Source organism: Typopeltis vanoorti, chromosome 2 (genome assembly GCF_054136105.1).
Source record: "Typopeltis vanoorti isolate ZY-2024b chromosome 2, IOZ_Tvanoo_1.0, whole genome shotgun sequence".
Lineage (NCBI taxonomy): Eukaryota > Metazoa > Arthropoda > Arachnida > Uropygi > Thelyphonidae > Typopeltis > Typopeltis vanoorti.
This window is the reverse complement of record NC_143550.1, coordinates 66,785,036-66,802,162: the sequence shown is the minus strand read 5'-3', so window position 1 is coordinate 66,802,162 and position 17,127 is coordinate 66,785,036. Positions and strand designations below refer to the sequence as shown.

At 35.8% G+C, this 17,127-nt stretch overlaps 1 protein-coding gene across 2 annotated transcripts in view; it reads right to left on the bottom strand.

The window, feature by feature from the left end:
• LOC150109125 (gamma-tubulin complex component 2-like) overlaps positions 1-17,127 on the bottom strand; it is a 491,041-nt gene that overhangs the window by 98,182 nt on the left and 375,732 nt on the right. For both annotated transcript variants that reach the window (XM_090405736.1, XM_090405742.1), the window contains exon 20: positions 2,761-2,834. In XM_090405736.1, the coding sequence (XP_090261862.1) occupies positions 2,761-2,834 (74 nt within the window). The remainder of the gene's footprint in view (positions 1-2,760; positions 2,835-17,127) is intronic.

Sequence of the window (17,127 nt, the reverse complement as noted above, 5' to 3'; positions counted from 1 at the left end):
GACAAGACAACGAAACAATGTGATGCGAACGCTATCAATGTCCACAGGCACTACATAATCTCCGAGGTTTGGAAGCTTCACAACCCCGACCAATAGGTGGTAACACAAACACTTCAAAAGCAGAATCACCTACCCGTCCTGACATAGCATCCATTTCCTCCATGTGTTCAGACGACGACCAAGCATAGTCGAAACGGACTGCACCCCCGCCAACCACCTTCTCCTCCCCCTCTAAAAATCAGTTGCTGTTTTCAACCCCTTCACCCTTTCCAACCCTATATAAATATAAAAACGCTCTGCCCATCCCTAATAATATAATATATATGTATATATATATTATTCAAAAAAACCTGGGTTTTTTCCATTTCTGATTATGCTGCTTTTCGCAAGTCATTAGCTGTTGGAGCTGGTAGTAATGAGAAGGCTTTTTCTAAGTTGCAGATGAACTCTATTTTAGGAATGACAGTGGGTTTTTAAAGCAAAGTTGAAACCTTTTTTGAGGATAGAGATCTCAGGTTTACTTAAAACTCATCTAAAAACTCTATCCTCAAAAAAGGTTTCAACTTTGTTTTAAAACCCACTGTCATTCCTAAAATAGAGTTCATCTGCAACTTAGAAAAAGCCTTCTCATTACTACCAGCTCCAACAGCTAATGACTTGCGATTAAAAAGCAGCATAATCCTTTCAGCTCAGTCAAGATCTCCTAACACCAACTCTAACCAAATGGAAAGAAGAACGCTTCTCAAATTAAGGAATAATAAAGATATCATCATACTCAAAGCCGACAAAGGTAATAATACAGTTATATTAAATACTTCAGATTATAAAGAAAAAATTAAAAATCTATTATCTGACAGGTCTGTATATGAAGTTCTCAGTAGAGATCCTACCACTAAAAATCATAATGACACCAATGAATTATTACGTGGAATGAATAATTGGCCTATAGAAATTATAAAAAAATTAAAATCTATGCACCCTCTTACTCTTAGATTGTATGGCCTTCCAAAAATTCACAAAGAAGGTATACCATTACGTCCAATAGTTGATGGAATCTATTCTCCCGCTTACCAACTATCCAAGTATCTTGCGAAGATTTTATAACAACCCATCCACGTCTCGGATACTTATATTAAAAACTCAAAACATTTTATAGATAAAATAAAAAACATCCCTATTTTTGAAGAGGATATACTAGCAAGCCTGGACATCACATCTCTGTTTACTAACATTCCAGTGGTTGAAGTCATCAACATCTTAGACAAATTGTTCCCAAGAAACATCACTACTTTGTTCAATCACTGTTTAACTTCTAACTATTTCATTTGGCAAGAAACGATCTACAAACAACTCACTGGATTAGCTATGGGTAGCCCCCTCTCACCTCCTTGTGCTGACTTATTCATGGAAGATCTAGAGAAAAAAATCTTAACCCAGATCTTTCCAAAACCGAAAATTTGGTACAGATATGTAGATGACATCTTTATCATTTGGGATCATACAAAAGAAGAACTAATGAATTACCTCAACCAAATCAATAGTTTCCACAATACCATCAAATTCACATTAGAAATGGAAAAAGATAAAAAACTGCCATTCCTTGACATTTTAATAAAGAAACAATCCAATAATAGTATCAACCTATCTGTATACAGAAAACCTACAAATACTGGACGTTACCTCCATTTCAACTCAGCTCATCACATAGCTCAGAAACTTAGCATTATCCATAGTCTCAAGAAAAGAGCTATACAGTATACGACAGACAAGGATGACCTACTAACGGAATTAACCACAATATCCAGAGAACTTTCTTTAAATGGTTACCCTAAAAGACTCTATAACAAGATTCTATTTACTGATATACCACATCGACAACGTGATGACGTCCAATACATCAGTACAATTACAATTCCTTTTGTCAACAACCTTTCCAAAAAATTAGCTAACCTTTTAAAACCATACAAGATCAGAGTGGCATTCAAACCAATCAATGCTATTCGGAAATTTTTAAGATCACCGAAAGATCCTCACCCATTCTACAAATACTCTGGAGTATATAATATTCCTTGCTCATGTGGTATTAGTTACGTAGGTCAGACATCTAGAAGCTTCGAAACGAGAAAGAAAGAACACATAGGATATGTCAGAAATAACAGACAAGACATTTCAGGCCTTTCATGCCACTTTGCCTCTACTAACCATCACATCGAGTGGGATAAGAGCCTTATGCCATACATAGAAGATAACTACCATTCAAGAACCTTTAAAGAAGCAGCTACAGTCGTCCGTAAAACTGAAAACCTAAACAAGAATCAAGGTCTAATTTTACCAGAAATTTGGAAAACTTTTATCAGATCATTAAATATCAAAGAAATGAACTTTCATAACAATTACGTCATGAGTCATCACGAATAAATCATGATAACGAGACACGCACATTGTCACGCACAATACCAATTTTTGTATGATTTAGAACCATCGGTTATAACCTAGTCTGTAACCTTCATTTTGTGCTTACTGATTTGTATTCCCTGAGGATGCCAATAGAAACAGATTGGCGAAACATGTAGGAGGATAAAAATAAAGCTACTTGATAAAGATTTTATAAAAAAGTGTAATAGCCTTAGTGTAAGTTTCTTGGCAAATTTTGTGAATTCCAGCAGTGGAATTTCACATAATGCATCTTTAGTTGCAGGTTGCAATATTATGTTAAAAAGAATTAAAAACAATGCAGAAATAATTGTTTCAATTTAAAACCTTTCTGATCTTCTGCACTGATGCGAAGAATTTTGAACATCTGAGAAAGCAGATCATATGGCAGAAGTTCTACTCTGAAATATAATAAAGACAATCATTATTACATTATGGATGACTCTCACTAAATCAAACATCAATAAAACTACTGAAAAGACACATTCACAATCCAATAGCCAGTATGCTACGCAAAAAGAAATTTACTATAAAAAATATTCACTATAACACACTTCCTGTGGTTCCTATGAGTTTGCTATAGTGAGAGTGGACTGTATTTTCTAAATTTTTAATTTTATTATTCATATCACAAGGCTTTGCATATTGGCATAAAATAATTTACACTAAGTAATGATTTCATGATTTAAGCTAATTAGAAAGTGGGATGAATAAAGCAAGTAAAATATATATATTCTTGAGAGTTCTGATATAAAAAACCATATAATTCTAAGATAAAACTTTATCAGCTGGATGTTTCTCTACTAGTTTCATATACCTTCCTTTCTGTACACTTCTTTGGGAGAGTTGTTAAATATCAATTAAACAACACAATAGATCTTTACATTAAGCAGGCTTCTGTGGAATGAGGATATAATATGAATTTGTTGCCAGTATTCTTACAACACAAAACAAATGGAACTGAAATATTTATTAATTACTCAACTAGTTTCGTGAAATTCATGTGTTTCACATCATCAGGAGAAATGAGTGAATAAACTAGAAAATTAGATTACAAACAGGTAACATTCACATGAAATATGTGAAAACAAGAATAACAAAAAACAGGAAAGCACAACAAGTCTTATGAAGTTATTTTCTAGAACATATCGATTTGTTGCCAGAATATTTGATGTTTAGTTTGGTTGTATGGGTTGCCAGTCTGATTTGTATTTCCTTTCGTTCTCAATGTCCTTGATGTATTCAGACTTGATTTTGTCTTCTGACCTGCTGCCTATCTGTCCCATGTGGCACAAACCATATCTAGCTGATCTTGTATGACACTAGGTTTTTTATCAAGTGGTGGATGGAGAGATTTTGGAAGTTTCAAGAGATTAGAGATTGTGAAGGAGATAGAAGGCAACCTTTATATTCTATTGAATAGTAGCTTTTATATCTTATCAGCACATGACTGTATGTAAGGTAGAGTCACTGTTCCTTTGAAATCTTGTGCTCTGTGTTCATCTGACAGTCTGAGAGAGTGACATAGAATTTTGTTTACCAATGTTCTGTTACAATATTCTTTGGCAGGGTGGTTATAATTGAATTGTTGGTTTCTGTTATCTATAGTAGTGGAGATTTTGCAAGCTCCATCATGTAGGGTACAAATAATGATTGTTTTTTGTGCTGAATGGTGATGAGATGTGGCATGCAAGTAACATCTGGTGTTTGTTGGCTTCCTGTAAACTGAGAAACTGAGTATGTTCTGCAAGTGTGTCTAAAAATGGGAAAGACCTGTTGACTTTCAATTTAAAAGTGAATTTAATATGAGGGTGAATATTATTCACTCTTGTATTAAATTCACTTTTGAATGTAATATTCAGTTTCTCAGTTTCAAGGAATCCAGTGTTTGTGACTTTCTTAAATTAAGGATCTTATTAAAGATATTCTTCTCAAACATTTTTGAGAAGAATATTGGGGAGTAATGCCTGTCTGTTTACTGTATATACAGGTACCATTATAATTGTATTTTAATTTGATTGGATTATAATTGTATCTGAGGAAAGCAATATCAGAGTGTATCCCCATGGTCAGGAAGTCAAACAAGGCAGGCATTAGATGGATGAGCAGTAGTATCAAACTTGATCTGCAAAAAAAAAAAAATGTTATGGAGAATTTACAAGGAGAAAGGTGATCAGTACAGCCATGAGCAGTACAAGGCTCAAGCTAGGAAGGTTACCAGCATAGTAAGAAAAGCTAAATCAGATTATGAGAAGACCTTAGCCAAAGAGATCAAAGATAATCCCAAAGAGTTCTTCTGCTATGTAGCAAGTAAGAGGAAGAATGACTTCAGAAGGATAACTTTAGTGGATGCTGATGGTATTGAGGTGACAAAAATCAGATGTAATAGTCGAGTTACTGAGTGATCACTTTTCAAAAGTCTATCACCCAAGTGAGGATATCTCTACCTGCAGCAATAACTAATGTGAGAATTGAAGCTAAAGAATCAGAGGTATTTAATATATTGCAAAATTTAAATGCAAACACTGCTGTAGGCTTAGATAGAATATCAGCTAGGGGGTTGCGTGAATGTGCAAATGAATTGTCAACCCCTCTTACTTGGATATTTAATTTAAGTTTGAACTCTGGTATGGTCCCTAGGGAGTAGAAGTTAGGCAAAGTAGTTCCTTTGCATAAGGGTGGCTCTAAAACTGCAGTAGTTAATTACAGACCAATCACCATCTCAGGAGTAGTGGTAAAAGTATTGGAAAAGTTGGTTAAAGACAAAATTCAAGAATGGGTGGATCAGGATATGATACTCTATAGAGGCCAACATGGTTTTGTTAAATATAGATCCTGCCTTAGCAAACTATTAACTTTTTATAATAGAATGACATCTGAGTTGGACAAAGGAACTGGCTACACAGTGGTACTTCTGGATTTTGCTAAGGCTTTTGACAGGATACCCCATGGAACACTGTTACACAAATTGGAGCAGATGGGAATGGATACTAAATTGGTGATATGGATAGGAGAATGGCTCAGGGAGAGATACCATAAGGTGGTGTATGGAAGAGCTGAGTCCAAAATGAGGCAGGTGACCGTGGTGTGCCTCAGAGCTCTGTGCTTGGGCCATTGTTGTTTAATTTGTATATAAATGATATAGGAAATGGCTTACAGGGAAATATTCATTGTTTGCTGATGATGCAAAGTTGGGTAGCGCAATAAAAAATCAAGCTGATGTTGAAAGTTTGCAGGATGATTTAAATAAGCTGGTAGAATGGGCAAAAGATAATGGATGTCAGTTCAATGTGGAAAAGTGTAAAGTCATGCATTTTGGGATTAAAAGATTACCAGCTGTGTACTACATTGATGGAACAGTACGCAGGATTGATGAGGCTAGGGACTTACTTAGGGGTGTTGGTAGATAGGGAGATGAAGTTGAGAGGACACATTGCTAAGGTGTTCAAGATAGCACATAGGAATACTTGGTTGTTGAGGTACACACTGATATCCAGAGATAAAGAGGTTATTATTCCCCTTTATAAAGCGTTGATACTTCCACATTTGGATTACTGAGCTCAGGTCTGGTCACCAGGATTCCTTGGAGATGAGGAGGCTATGGAGAGGGTTCAGAGAAGAGTGACCAAGTTGGTGAGTGATGTAAAAAATGCTCCCTACATCGATAGATTGAGAGCGTGTGGATGCAGAGATTGGTTGATAGGTGGAGAAGAGGGGATATGATAGAAACATTTAAATTACTCAAAGGTTTTTATAGGATTGATGAAGGGGAAATGTTTCAGCTGTGTGATAGTGATGGAAGAACAAGAGGTCATCCCTGGAAATTAAAGAAGAGTGTGGTTAACAAGGGTGTCAGAACAAGGTTTTTTTCCCTGGAGGGTGGTGAATGAGTGGAATTCATTGCCTGACTTAGTTGTGAGCTGTTCGTCTGTAAATGAATTCAAGAAGAGATATGACAGATATTGTTATGCTAGTTTGGGTCTCCTGCGATGAGTCTACTGACTCCATGGAGATACCCGTAATAAGATTAATAATAATAATAATCATCATCATCATCATCAAATTCGTGCCATGTACCCTCAAGGGGTGTACAGGATATGACAGTACTACATGAAAAATTACATCATTACTAACTTCCTATCTACAATTTTCCTCCAAATCAGTCTGTTACTTGTCAAAACTCCAACATTATCAGATCTTATATTTCTATCGTCTAAGGCACTTTGTACCGTATCAATCCACCTATATCTTGGTCTTCCTCTGGGTCGTTTTTCGGCCAACCTGGCAGAGAACACTTGTTTTGCTAATCTTTCCTCTCCCATTCTATTCAAGTGACCATACCATCTGAGATTAGCTCTGCTAACGCATTCCTGGATGCTGACAATGTCAAGTTCTTTCCTAATATCCTCATTTTTAATATGATATTGCCATTGATGCCATCTGTTCACGCCTCTAATCTTTCTCAGGACTCTCATATCTGCGGTCTCTAGTCTTTGGTCAAGTTTTACTTCTGACCCAGCCCTCAGATCCATATGTTAAAATTGGTTTGAACACTGTCTTGTATACAGCTAATTTAGTGTTCTGACTAATTTCTTTCTTATTCCATATGAATTTATTAAATTGGCTTCCTGCCATACCAGCTTTGCTGATTCTGTTGTCTATTTCTATATTTAGTTTACCATCTTCAGTAAAAATTGTGCCTAAGTAGCTGAAATGTTTTACTTGTTCCACAGGTTCTCCATTCACAACACAGTTGACATTTTCAATGATTCTGCCCATTTTCATTGTCTTTGTCTTTTTATTGCTGACCTTCATACCATATCTATTACAGCAGCTATTCAATTTAGTCAGAGAATCTTGCAGACATGTAGCGGATTTATTTAGAAGTATAACATCATCTGCATAAAGCAAAGAGCTGACATTAACATCTCCAATTTTGATATGAGGTTTAATACCACATTCCTTCATAATGTGATCCATATAGATAATGAATAACAGAGGGGATAATGTACATCCTTGTCTCACACCAGATTTAACATTAAACCATTTTCCTGTACTTCCTTCAATTCTAACTGCTGACTCACAACTCAAATAAAGACTAAGTATTGCTTGATATAATGCCCCATTGACACCATATAACTGCAGCGTATTGAATAGCTTCTCTCTTGGCACCTTGTCATATGCCTTTTCCAAATCGACAAAACTTAAATACAGATCTTTGTTATATTCCCATGCTTTCTCAACTATTTGCCGTAAAGCGAAGATCTGATCCTGACAGCCTCTATTTGGCCTGAATACAGCTTGTTCTTCACCAAGCTTTTCTTCCACAATTCTTCTCAACTGTTTCTCAAGTATACTTGCATAGATCTTGCCAGGAACACTCAGTAGGGAAATACCTCTGTAATTCTCACATTCAGTTTTATTTCCCTTTTTATATATGGGTACTATGAGAGCTCTACTCCAATCATCGGGAATTTGTCCCTCTGTCCAGGCTTTCTGAACTATGCAGTGCAGCCACTGTAAGACTCTTATACCACCATACTTCAGCATTTCTGGTCGAATATCATCTACTCCTGCTGCCTTTCCACATTTCAAGCCTTTGATGGCTTTTTCTACTTCAAGTATGGATATGTATTCCTGACTGCATGCCTGGTCAGTGTTTTTTATCACTGTGCTGTCATCACTGCTTGTTTCATTTAGCAGTTTTTCAAAGTAATTACTCCATACTTCAAGGATATCTTTTTCTCCTGTTTTCATTTCACCTTTATCATCTCTAATTCCTTTTACAGCACTCTTTCCTCCATTCCTAAGCTTCTTCAACAACCTCCAGAATATTTTGCCACCTTCTTGATATTTATTTTCTATATTCTTGCCAAAGTCCTCCCATGACTTTTGTTTAGCTAGTTTTACACACTGTTTAGCTTTCTTACATTTGTCTCTGTATTCTGTAAGAGTAAAAGCTGACTTATTTGCCAGGAACTTTTGATATGCTTTCTTCTTTTCCTTCACTGCGTCTTTAACTTCCTGTGTCCACCAGGGAGTTCTGATTTTTTTATCCTTGCACACAACCTCACCACATGCCTCTCTAGCAGAATCAATCAATGTTTCCTTCAGAGTTTGCCACTGAATCTCCAAGGTTTGATTCCTGTTCTCAAACTCTTTCATTTTCTTTTCAATAATATTTCTGTATTTTAGTCTACAATTCACATCTGATAGCTGCTCAACTTTTATTCGCTTTAAAACTTTCTTACATGTTATTCTTTTCAATATGAAATTCAATTTTATCCTGCTCAAGACTAAATAGTGATCACTTCCAATTTCAAATCCTCTGTACACTCTGGTGTCCTGCACCAGGGAGAAAACATCACTATCAACAATAACATAGTCAATGAGACTTTTCTTATTCCTAGCCTCTTCTCTCCATGTGAATTTGTGCACATTTTTATGTTGGAACATGGTGTTAGTAATAACCAGTCCATGTCCTGAGCAGAAATCCAACAGATATTTGCCATTATTATTAGCTTTGCTCTTTTCTCCAAATTTTCCCAAAATATTTTTGTATGTCTCACAATCATTTCCTACTCTGCTATTTAGATTCCCAACAAGGACCAACTTTTCCTTTTTCACTGTGTCAGTTGCTTTTTCTAAATCCTCAAAAAATTCCTCCACTTCTACCTTAGTAGAACCTTCTGTGGGACCATAGGCACAAATAAGTCTCATTGTCCAGTTCCCCATTCTCATATTTGCCCACATTACTCTACTTGAGACTGACTGCCATTCAAGAAGATTAGCCTCGTATTTTGTGTTGAATACTATGGCTACTCCTTCTTTTCCTTGATTGTCATTGCCTGAATATAACATTTTGTATTTATTGCTCAGAAAGATCTCACCATTTTTGTCTTTTTTGTTTCAGTCACCCCTATTATGTTGATATGGTACTTATCTAATTCCTCAGCTAGCTCCATTTCTTTGCTATTCAGGCTTCTTATGTTGATAGTACCGATCTTTAACTCTGGTGATGTTGAGTTCTGTTTTCAGATTTGTTCCAGTAGCTGACTCTTTGCTGTTCGCCCTGGTTCCCTGGCGAAAACAAGGGGGGCCTTGTTTAACCGGGCGACGCCCCAGCCAGCATGAAATTTTGTCATGTTGTACCATCATTTTTTATTTTGGTTTAACCAATAAGAATACAATTTGGTCGGCTAAATCCCAAATTGCCCAATAATAATAATTATATTTTTATATTATTGAAGGAGAGTGGGGTCAATTTTTGTATGCTGGAATGCATCCCACTGAAATAAATTATACTTTGGGTTTTTTATAATGCTAATTCAATATATGCCAGCATTTCCAGAAACCTAATTCCCGTATAAATCGCCCCCCCCCTCCATGTGGGGCACCTGTTCATGGTGGAGGGTTTTTTCATTCTTCCTCTGTTTTTCTTTGCTTTTCTTCCCGTATTCTTTGCTCTACTTCTCCTCCTGAGTCTTTTTCACTATCCTTTTTCCAGACCACCATCACTGGGATACAACGCCCTGCTGCCGTGTTTGCCGTGCGGTGCGACCCATGGACATCCGGAAAGGACCAAACACTACTTTGGTCCCTGTATTAAAGAAACTATGCAAGCTGTTAGTATAAATGTTGACAACATTAGGTACACTAAACATGACAGCATTTCTCCATGGCAGGTTTGCACACAATCCTGCAACCTCTCATTTTGTCAGCTACAGAAATCTTATACCCTATCATCCATCTACCTGCAATTGTTTAATGCACACAGAGCAGCACACGCTGATTTCTTACCCATCTATATTGATGGTTCAAGAACTAACACCTCTGTTGGCTGTGCTGCTGTGTTTCCTGACATTATTATCTCAAATCAGATCCCACCTGACTGCAGTAATTATATAGCAGAGTTACATGCCATTCAGCTTGCACTTGTGCATATAAAAGAAAACTGCTACCAAAAGTGTATAATTTATACAGACTCATTGAGTTCTTTACAGGCTATCTCTTCTCCTTTGTTTAATTCTCATCCAGTACTTCATGAAGTGCTACACCTGCTTCACAAAATGAAAATCCTTAATTTCGATGTTCAGTTCTGCTGGATTCCCAGCCACATCGGAATCAAAGGAAATGAGGCTGCAGATGCAGCTGTTAAATCAGCCCATACCTTCTCCACATACTATTTGACAGTTCCATATACAGACTACAGACAACTTATAAGATCAAAGCTAATTGCTCAGTGGGAGTTAACATGGCAAGAAACATCAACAAACAAATTATATAACATTAAACCTGAAATTAAACACTGGCATTCTAGTCAACGTAAAAAGAGAAGAGTGGAGGTTGTCCTTGCTAGGCTCCGCATAGGTCACAGTTCCCTTACGTATTCTCATTTACTGAGAGCTGATGACCCTCCCATATGTGAAAAATGCAACACACATCTCACTACTCATCATATTCTGGTAGAATTGTCAAAAATTTATACGAGAGAGGAATGAAATTTTCACCTATCTAGCCAAGCCATATACACTCAGGGAAATGCTAGCAGACTCTGGCAAATTGCGTGATGTTTTTAATTTTTTAGAAAGAATTAATTTGTACAAACACATTTGTCCATAAATTTGTTTATATGTAAATACTTTTTTTTGCTTAACTTTTATACATTACCATGGACCTTGATCTTGTATATTTGTATCACCCTGCTGTAATTTTGTTAATATGTAAATACCATAATGCTAAACTTAAATTTTATGCATCAATGCTGTATAATAATTCCTTTTATTAGTATGATAATGTTTGTTATAATCTTACTAGATGTAGACACTGCTTTCCTCGACTTGTTTTGTATATACATATGTTAACCTATAATTATCTATTTATGTACTGCTGAAACTTCTGCAGTAATTTTGTTTATATGTAGATATTGCATCACTTAACATGCATTTTGTGTATGCATCTTATTTACTACTTTATTTTTCGAATAATCACATCTTACCTATTTGTGTACTTTCTAGAAAATCTGTTTATATGTATTCTAAATTCTGTTTCTACTGCATTGCTAAATTTAATTTTCATCCATGCATATTGTATAATAATCCCTTTTTGCTTATTTTGTACTGCTATAAAGGCATCTATTATAATCTTACATATATGTAGATACTGCATTCCTTGGCTTAGTGTTTCATATATTATGTATTAACTTATATTGTTAACTATTTTTGCACTAATGTAATAACCTCCCACCTTGTGTGTTGCTGTGCCCTCTGCAGCAGTTCTGTTTACCTAGAGATGCTGCTTTGAGAAACTATTTTTCTGTAAATGCTAATGTTATAACCTTTAGTTTGGTACAGTATGACCTTTATAGTTTTTGTACCAATTAAACTATAAACCAACCAACCAACCAACCTGTATAAATCAAGGACTTACTGCACTTTCCTCTTCCTTACACGAATTAGGTTAGATGGTGTATTTGTCTCAAACTGGTGTATCATTGATCTGTCTCCATTTCTTTGTCCCTTTGATCTGTAATTCATTTCCAAATTCCAATCAAATCCATCTGGTAAGAAGTACAGGGCGATCCAAAAGTCACCCACATCCAAGTTGAAACTGAGCTTCAATTCTAATTCAATAAGTGTTTCAATTCTAATTATTCATTTTGTTTATAGATGTCACCCTAGGACTATTGGCCACTATCATTTAATCTATCTGCTATATGTCAGGTAATGGGCATCCACTGCACATTTTTGTTTATGTGGAAAGTGAAATACTTTCTCAGGAGCAATGAGTATTTATTTTGGAATGTTATTTTGCCTGCATTCTTATGCAAATGTTGTGGAGGAGTTTTGTCAGAAGCATTCCAACTCTGTTGTTCCTCAGTATTCGACAATTATGAGATTAATCAAATGCTTTTTGGAAACTGGATCAGCTACAGACAAAAAAACGGCATGGTAGACCTTCCATTTTGACTGAAGCTAAAGTGACTGGAGTACACGACATGTTGCAATCTTCATCTTCTAAGAGTCTTAGAAAACTTTCTGCACAAACCCACCAAACAATTAAAGCTTCATTCATATCATGTTCACTCAGTTCAGGAATTGAAGCTACTGGATAAGGAAAAATGTGTTGTGTACTGTAGGTGGTTTTGATCATTTGTTGAAGAAAATGGAGTTCACGAGCTAGACAAGTTTTCTTCAGTGATGGTTCCACCTGAGTGGATATGTCAATTGCTAAAATAACAGAATTTGATCATCAGAAAATCCCTATGTTTTTAAATGCCCTTGCATTCTCTGAAAATTGGAATGTTGTGTACAGTATCACGCCATTGCCTTGTTGGACCCATTTTCTTTGAGACGACATAGAACAGTGCACCGTACAAGACATCGTCGCCCATTTCGTGGCTCTCCTTGAGATTGAAGATGAGCTGAAGATGAACATCACTGAAGCAAACAGAGCAGTCAGTAATTCCATGCTTTGAAGAGTTGCCTTCAATTTGGCAAAAAGATGAGTGCCTGCATTCAAGAATAACGTAAGCATTTTGAACATTTGCTTTACTGATGTTATTTATTTTTGCCTTTGTAAAGATACAGTTATAAGCTTTGTTTATAGCAATTTAGTTCTATAGTGTGTTTGTGACCTTTTGGATCATTCACCCTATATAACCTATGCATAGAAAACAAATCTTTGAAAGTGTTTATGCATTTTGCAAAATACATCTAAAAAAATTCTTGCTACCTCCACAATAACATTGGTTAACTCATTTAAGTGATGATTTTTTCCAAATGGCATGAATTTTTCTAACTGTACTGCATTTACAGTTTTGTAGCACTAACAGCAGTTTTAGTTTACACAGAGCTGATAACATTTCTTTTTGGCTCACCCAAGTATTTTTGTCTTCATTAAATGTATTTTTACATAAAAAAAAAGAGAATGAATTTAGATTAGACTGTTTTTGAAATATTTAATATTTAATGTACATCCTTGTCTGACACCAAATTTAACATTAAACCATCTCCCTGTACTTCCTTCAATTCTAACTACTGACTTACAACTCAAATAAAGACTAAGTATTGCTTGATATAATGATGCACTGACACCATATAACTGTAGCGTTTTGAATAGCTTCTCTCTTGGCACCTTGTCATATGCTTTTTCCAGATCTACAAAACTTAAATACAGATATTTGTTATATTCCCATGACTTTTCAACTATTTGTCGTAAAGTGAATATTTGATCCTGACAGATTCTATTTGGCATTCCAGCTTGTTCCTCACCAAGCTTCTCTTCCACAATCCTTCTCAACCATTTCTCATCTTACCAGGAACACTCAGAAGAGAAATACCTCTGTAATTCTTGCAATCAGTTTTATTTCCCTTTTTATATATGGGTACTATGAGAGCTCTACTCCAATCATCTGGAATTCGTCCTTCTGTCCAGGCCCTCTGAACTATACAGTGTAGCTACTGTAAAACTTTTATACCTCATACTTGAGCATTTCTGGTCTAATATCATCTACTCCAAGCATGGATATGTATTCCTGGTTGTATGCCTGGTGAGTGTTTTTTATTACTGTGCTGTCATCACTGCTAGTTTCATTTAGCAATTTTTCGAAGTAATTACTCCATACTTCAAGGATATCTTTTTCTCCAGTTTTCATATCATCTTTATCATCTCTAATTCCTTTTACAGCACTCTTTCCTCCATTTCTGAGCTTCTTCAACAACCTCCAGAATATCTTGCCAACTTCTTGATATTTATTTTCTATGTTCTTACCAAAGTCTTCCCATGACTTCTGTTTAGCTAGTTTTACACAGAGTTTAGCTTTCTTACATTTGTCTCTGTATTCTCTAAGAGCACAAGCTGACTTATTTGCCAGGAACTTTTGATATGCTTTCTTCTTATCCTTCACTGCCTCTTTAACTTCCTGTGTCCACCAGGGAGTTCTGATTTTTCTATCCTTGCAGACAACCTCACCACATGCCTCTCTGGCAGAATCAATCAATGTTTTCTTCAGAGCTTGCCACTGAATCTCCAAGGTTTGATTCCTGTTCTCAAACTCTTTCATTTTTTCTTGAATAATGTTTGTATATTTTAGTCTACAGTTCACATCTGAGAGCTGCTCAACTTTTATTCGTTTTAAAACTTTCTTACATGTTATTCTTTTCAATATGAAATTCAATTTTATCCTGCTCAAGACTAAATGGTGATCACTTACAATTTCAAATCCTCTGTACACTCTAGTGTCCTACACCAGAGAGAGAACATCACTATCAACAATAATATAATCAATGAGACTTTCTTATTCCTTGCCTCTTCACTCCATGTGAATTTGTGTTCCACATTTTTATGTTGGAACATGGTGTTAGTAATAACCAGTCCGTGTCCTGAGCAATAATCCAACAAGTATTTGCCATTATTATTATTAGCTTTGCCCTTTTCTCCAAATTTTCCCAAAATATTTTTGTATATCTGACAATCATTTCCTACTCTGCTATTTAGATCCCCAACAAGGACCAACTTTTCCTTTTTCATTGTGTCAGTTGCTTTTTCTAAAGTCTCAAAAAAATTCCTCCACTTCTATCTTAGGAGAACCTTCTGTGGGACCATAGGCACAAATAAGTCTCATTGTCCAGTTCCCCATTCTGATATTTGCCCACATCACTCTACTTGAAATTGCCTGCCATTCAAGAATATTAGCCTCGTATTTAGTGTTGAATACTATGGCTACTCCTTCTTTTCCTTGATTGTCATTGCCTGAATATAACATTTTGTATTTATTGCTAAGAAAGAGCTCACCAGTTTTGGTCTTTTTTGTTTCAGTCACCCCTATTATGTCGATCTGGTACTTATCTAATTCCTCAGTAGCTCCATTTCTTTGCCATTCATCCTTCTTATGTTGATAGTACCGATCTTCAATTCTGGTGATATTGAGTTGGGGTGTGTTTTAGGATTTGTTCCAGTAGCTGACTTTTCGCTGTTCACCCTGGTTCCTTGGCGAAAACAACAGGGGGGGGGGAGGGCCTTGTTTAACCTGGCGACACACCCCAGCCGGCATGAAATTCTATCATGTTGTACCATCATTTAATATTGTGGTTTATACTGCATTGTGAATGGAGAACCTATAGAACAAGTAAAACATTTCAGCTACCTTGGCACGATTTTTAGTGAAGATGATAAATTAAATATGGAAGCAGACAACAGAATCAACAAAGCTGGTATGGTAGGAAGTCAACTGAATAAATTTATATGGAATAAGAGAGAAATTAGTCAAAACACTAAATTAGCTGTATACAAGACAGTGTTCAAACCCAGTTTTAACTTATGGATCTGAGAGCTGGGTCAGAAGTAAAACACTTGACCAAAGACTAGAGACCGCAGATATGAGATTCCTGAGAAAGATTAGGGGCGTGAACAGATGGCATCAACAGCAATATCATATTAAAAATGAAGACATTAGGAAAGAACTTGACATTGTCAGCATCCAGGAATGCGTTAGCAGAGCTAATTTCAGGTGGTATGGTCACTTAAACAGAATGGATGTGGAAAGATTAGCCAAAGAAGTGTTCTCTGCCAGGTTGGTAGGAAAAAGACCAAGATATAGGTGGATTGATACAGTAAAAAGTGCCTTAGAAGATAGATATATAAATATAAGATCTGACAATGTTGATGCTTTGACCTGTAACAGATTGATTTGGTAGAAAATTGTAGGTAGGAAGTTAGTAATGATGTAAATGTTTTGTAGTACTATCATATCCTCTACATCCCCTTGAGGGTAAATGTCAGGAATTTGATGATAATGTTTTTGAAATTATTCTTACTAGTAACTTTCAACTCCTGTGTTTAGTAAAAAGACTTTGTATTACAGCAAACTGTGTATCTTGTAGCTGCTGATTAAACTCTGCCAACAGAGAAGGAAGATATCGCACATGGTGCACCCATCCCCACACCTTTCATTTTTGTTAAACACCCATAAAGAGGTAGAATAAATAATAAATTTCTGCTCAAATAAGCATTGCATATGATTGAGAATTTTCCAATATCATACTCACTTAGTTCTAATGACTAATAAGCTCAACAGTTAAAAATAACTAGTATGATTAACTAGTGAAAATATCACTAGTTAATCATAAATTACAATCAATTATTGTAGAGCTTAGTGCTTGAATAAGATCAACCAACTCCCCATAGGTTCAATAAATAGGAATAGCACAGCAATTCCAAAGTACAACAACAAATACTCAACAAATCTCAATTAATCACTGCCAAGTGCTAAAACAGAGATGAAATTACTATTTTTTTAAACAAAATCAACTCCACATTGAGATGCATCATTTACTTGATGAAAGATAAGCAAACAACTGTCATCCTTCCTTTCTTGTGCATATTCAATAACATACATCCCTAATGGAACCATTTGGTTTTCAGTCTAGTAGAAACTATATTTACAGGTTGGCATATCTAATCTCCTCACATAATCACCTCTAAGAGAGCAGGCACTGTCAAAACACTGGTGCACTAGGCCGGGCTGACAACATCTGTTCTACAATCTAGTCTTTCAAGATGAAATACACAGCATAAAACCGACTGTGTTTGCTAATAAATACAACCAAGCTGCATTCAATTTATCTTCAATAAATATCAATCCTCAAGTAGATCTCAATCAGGTGTTGAGTGTTTCTTATATGTTTCCTTAAA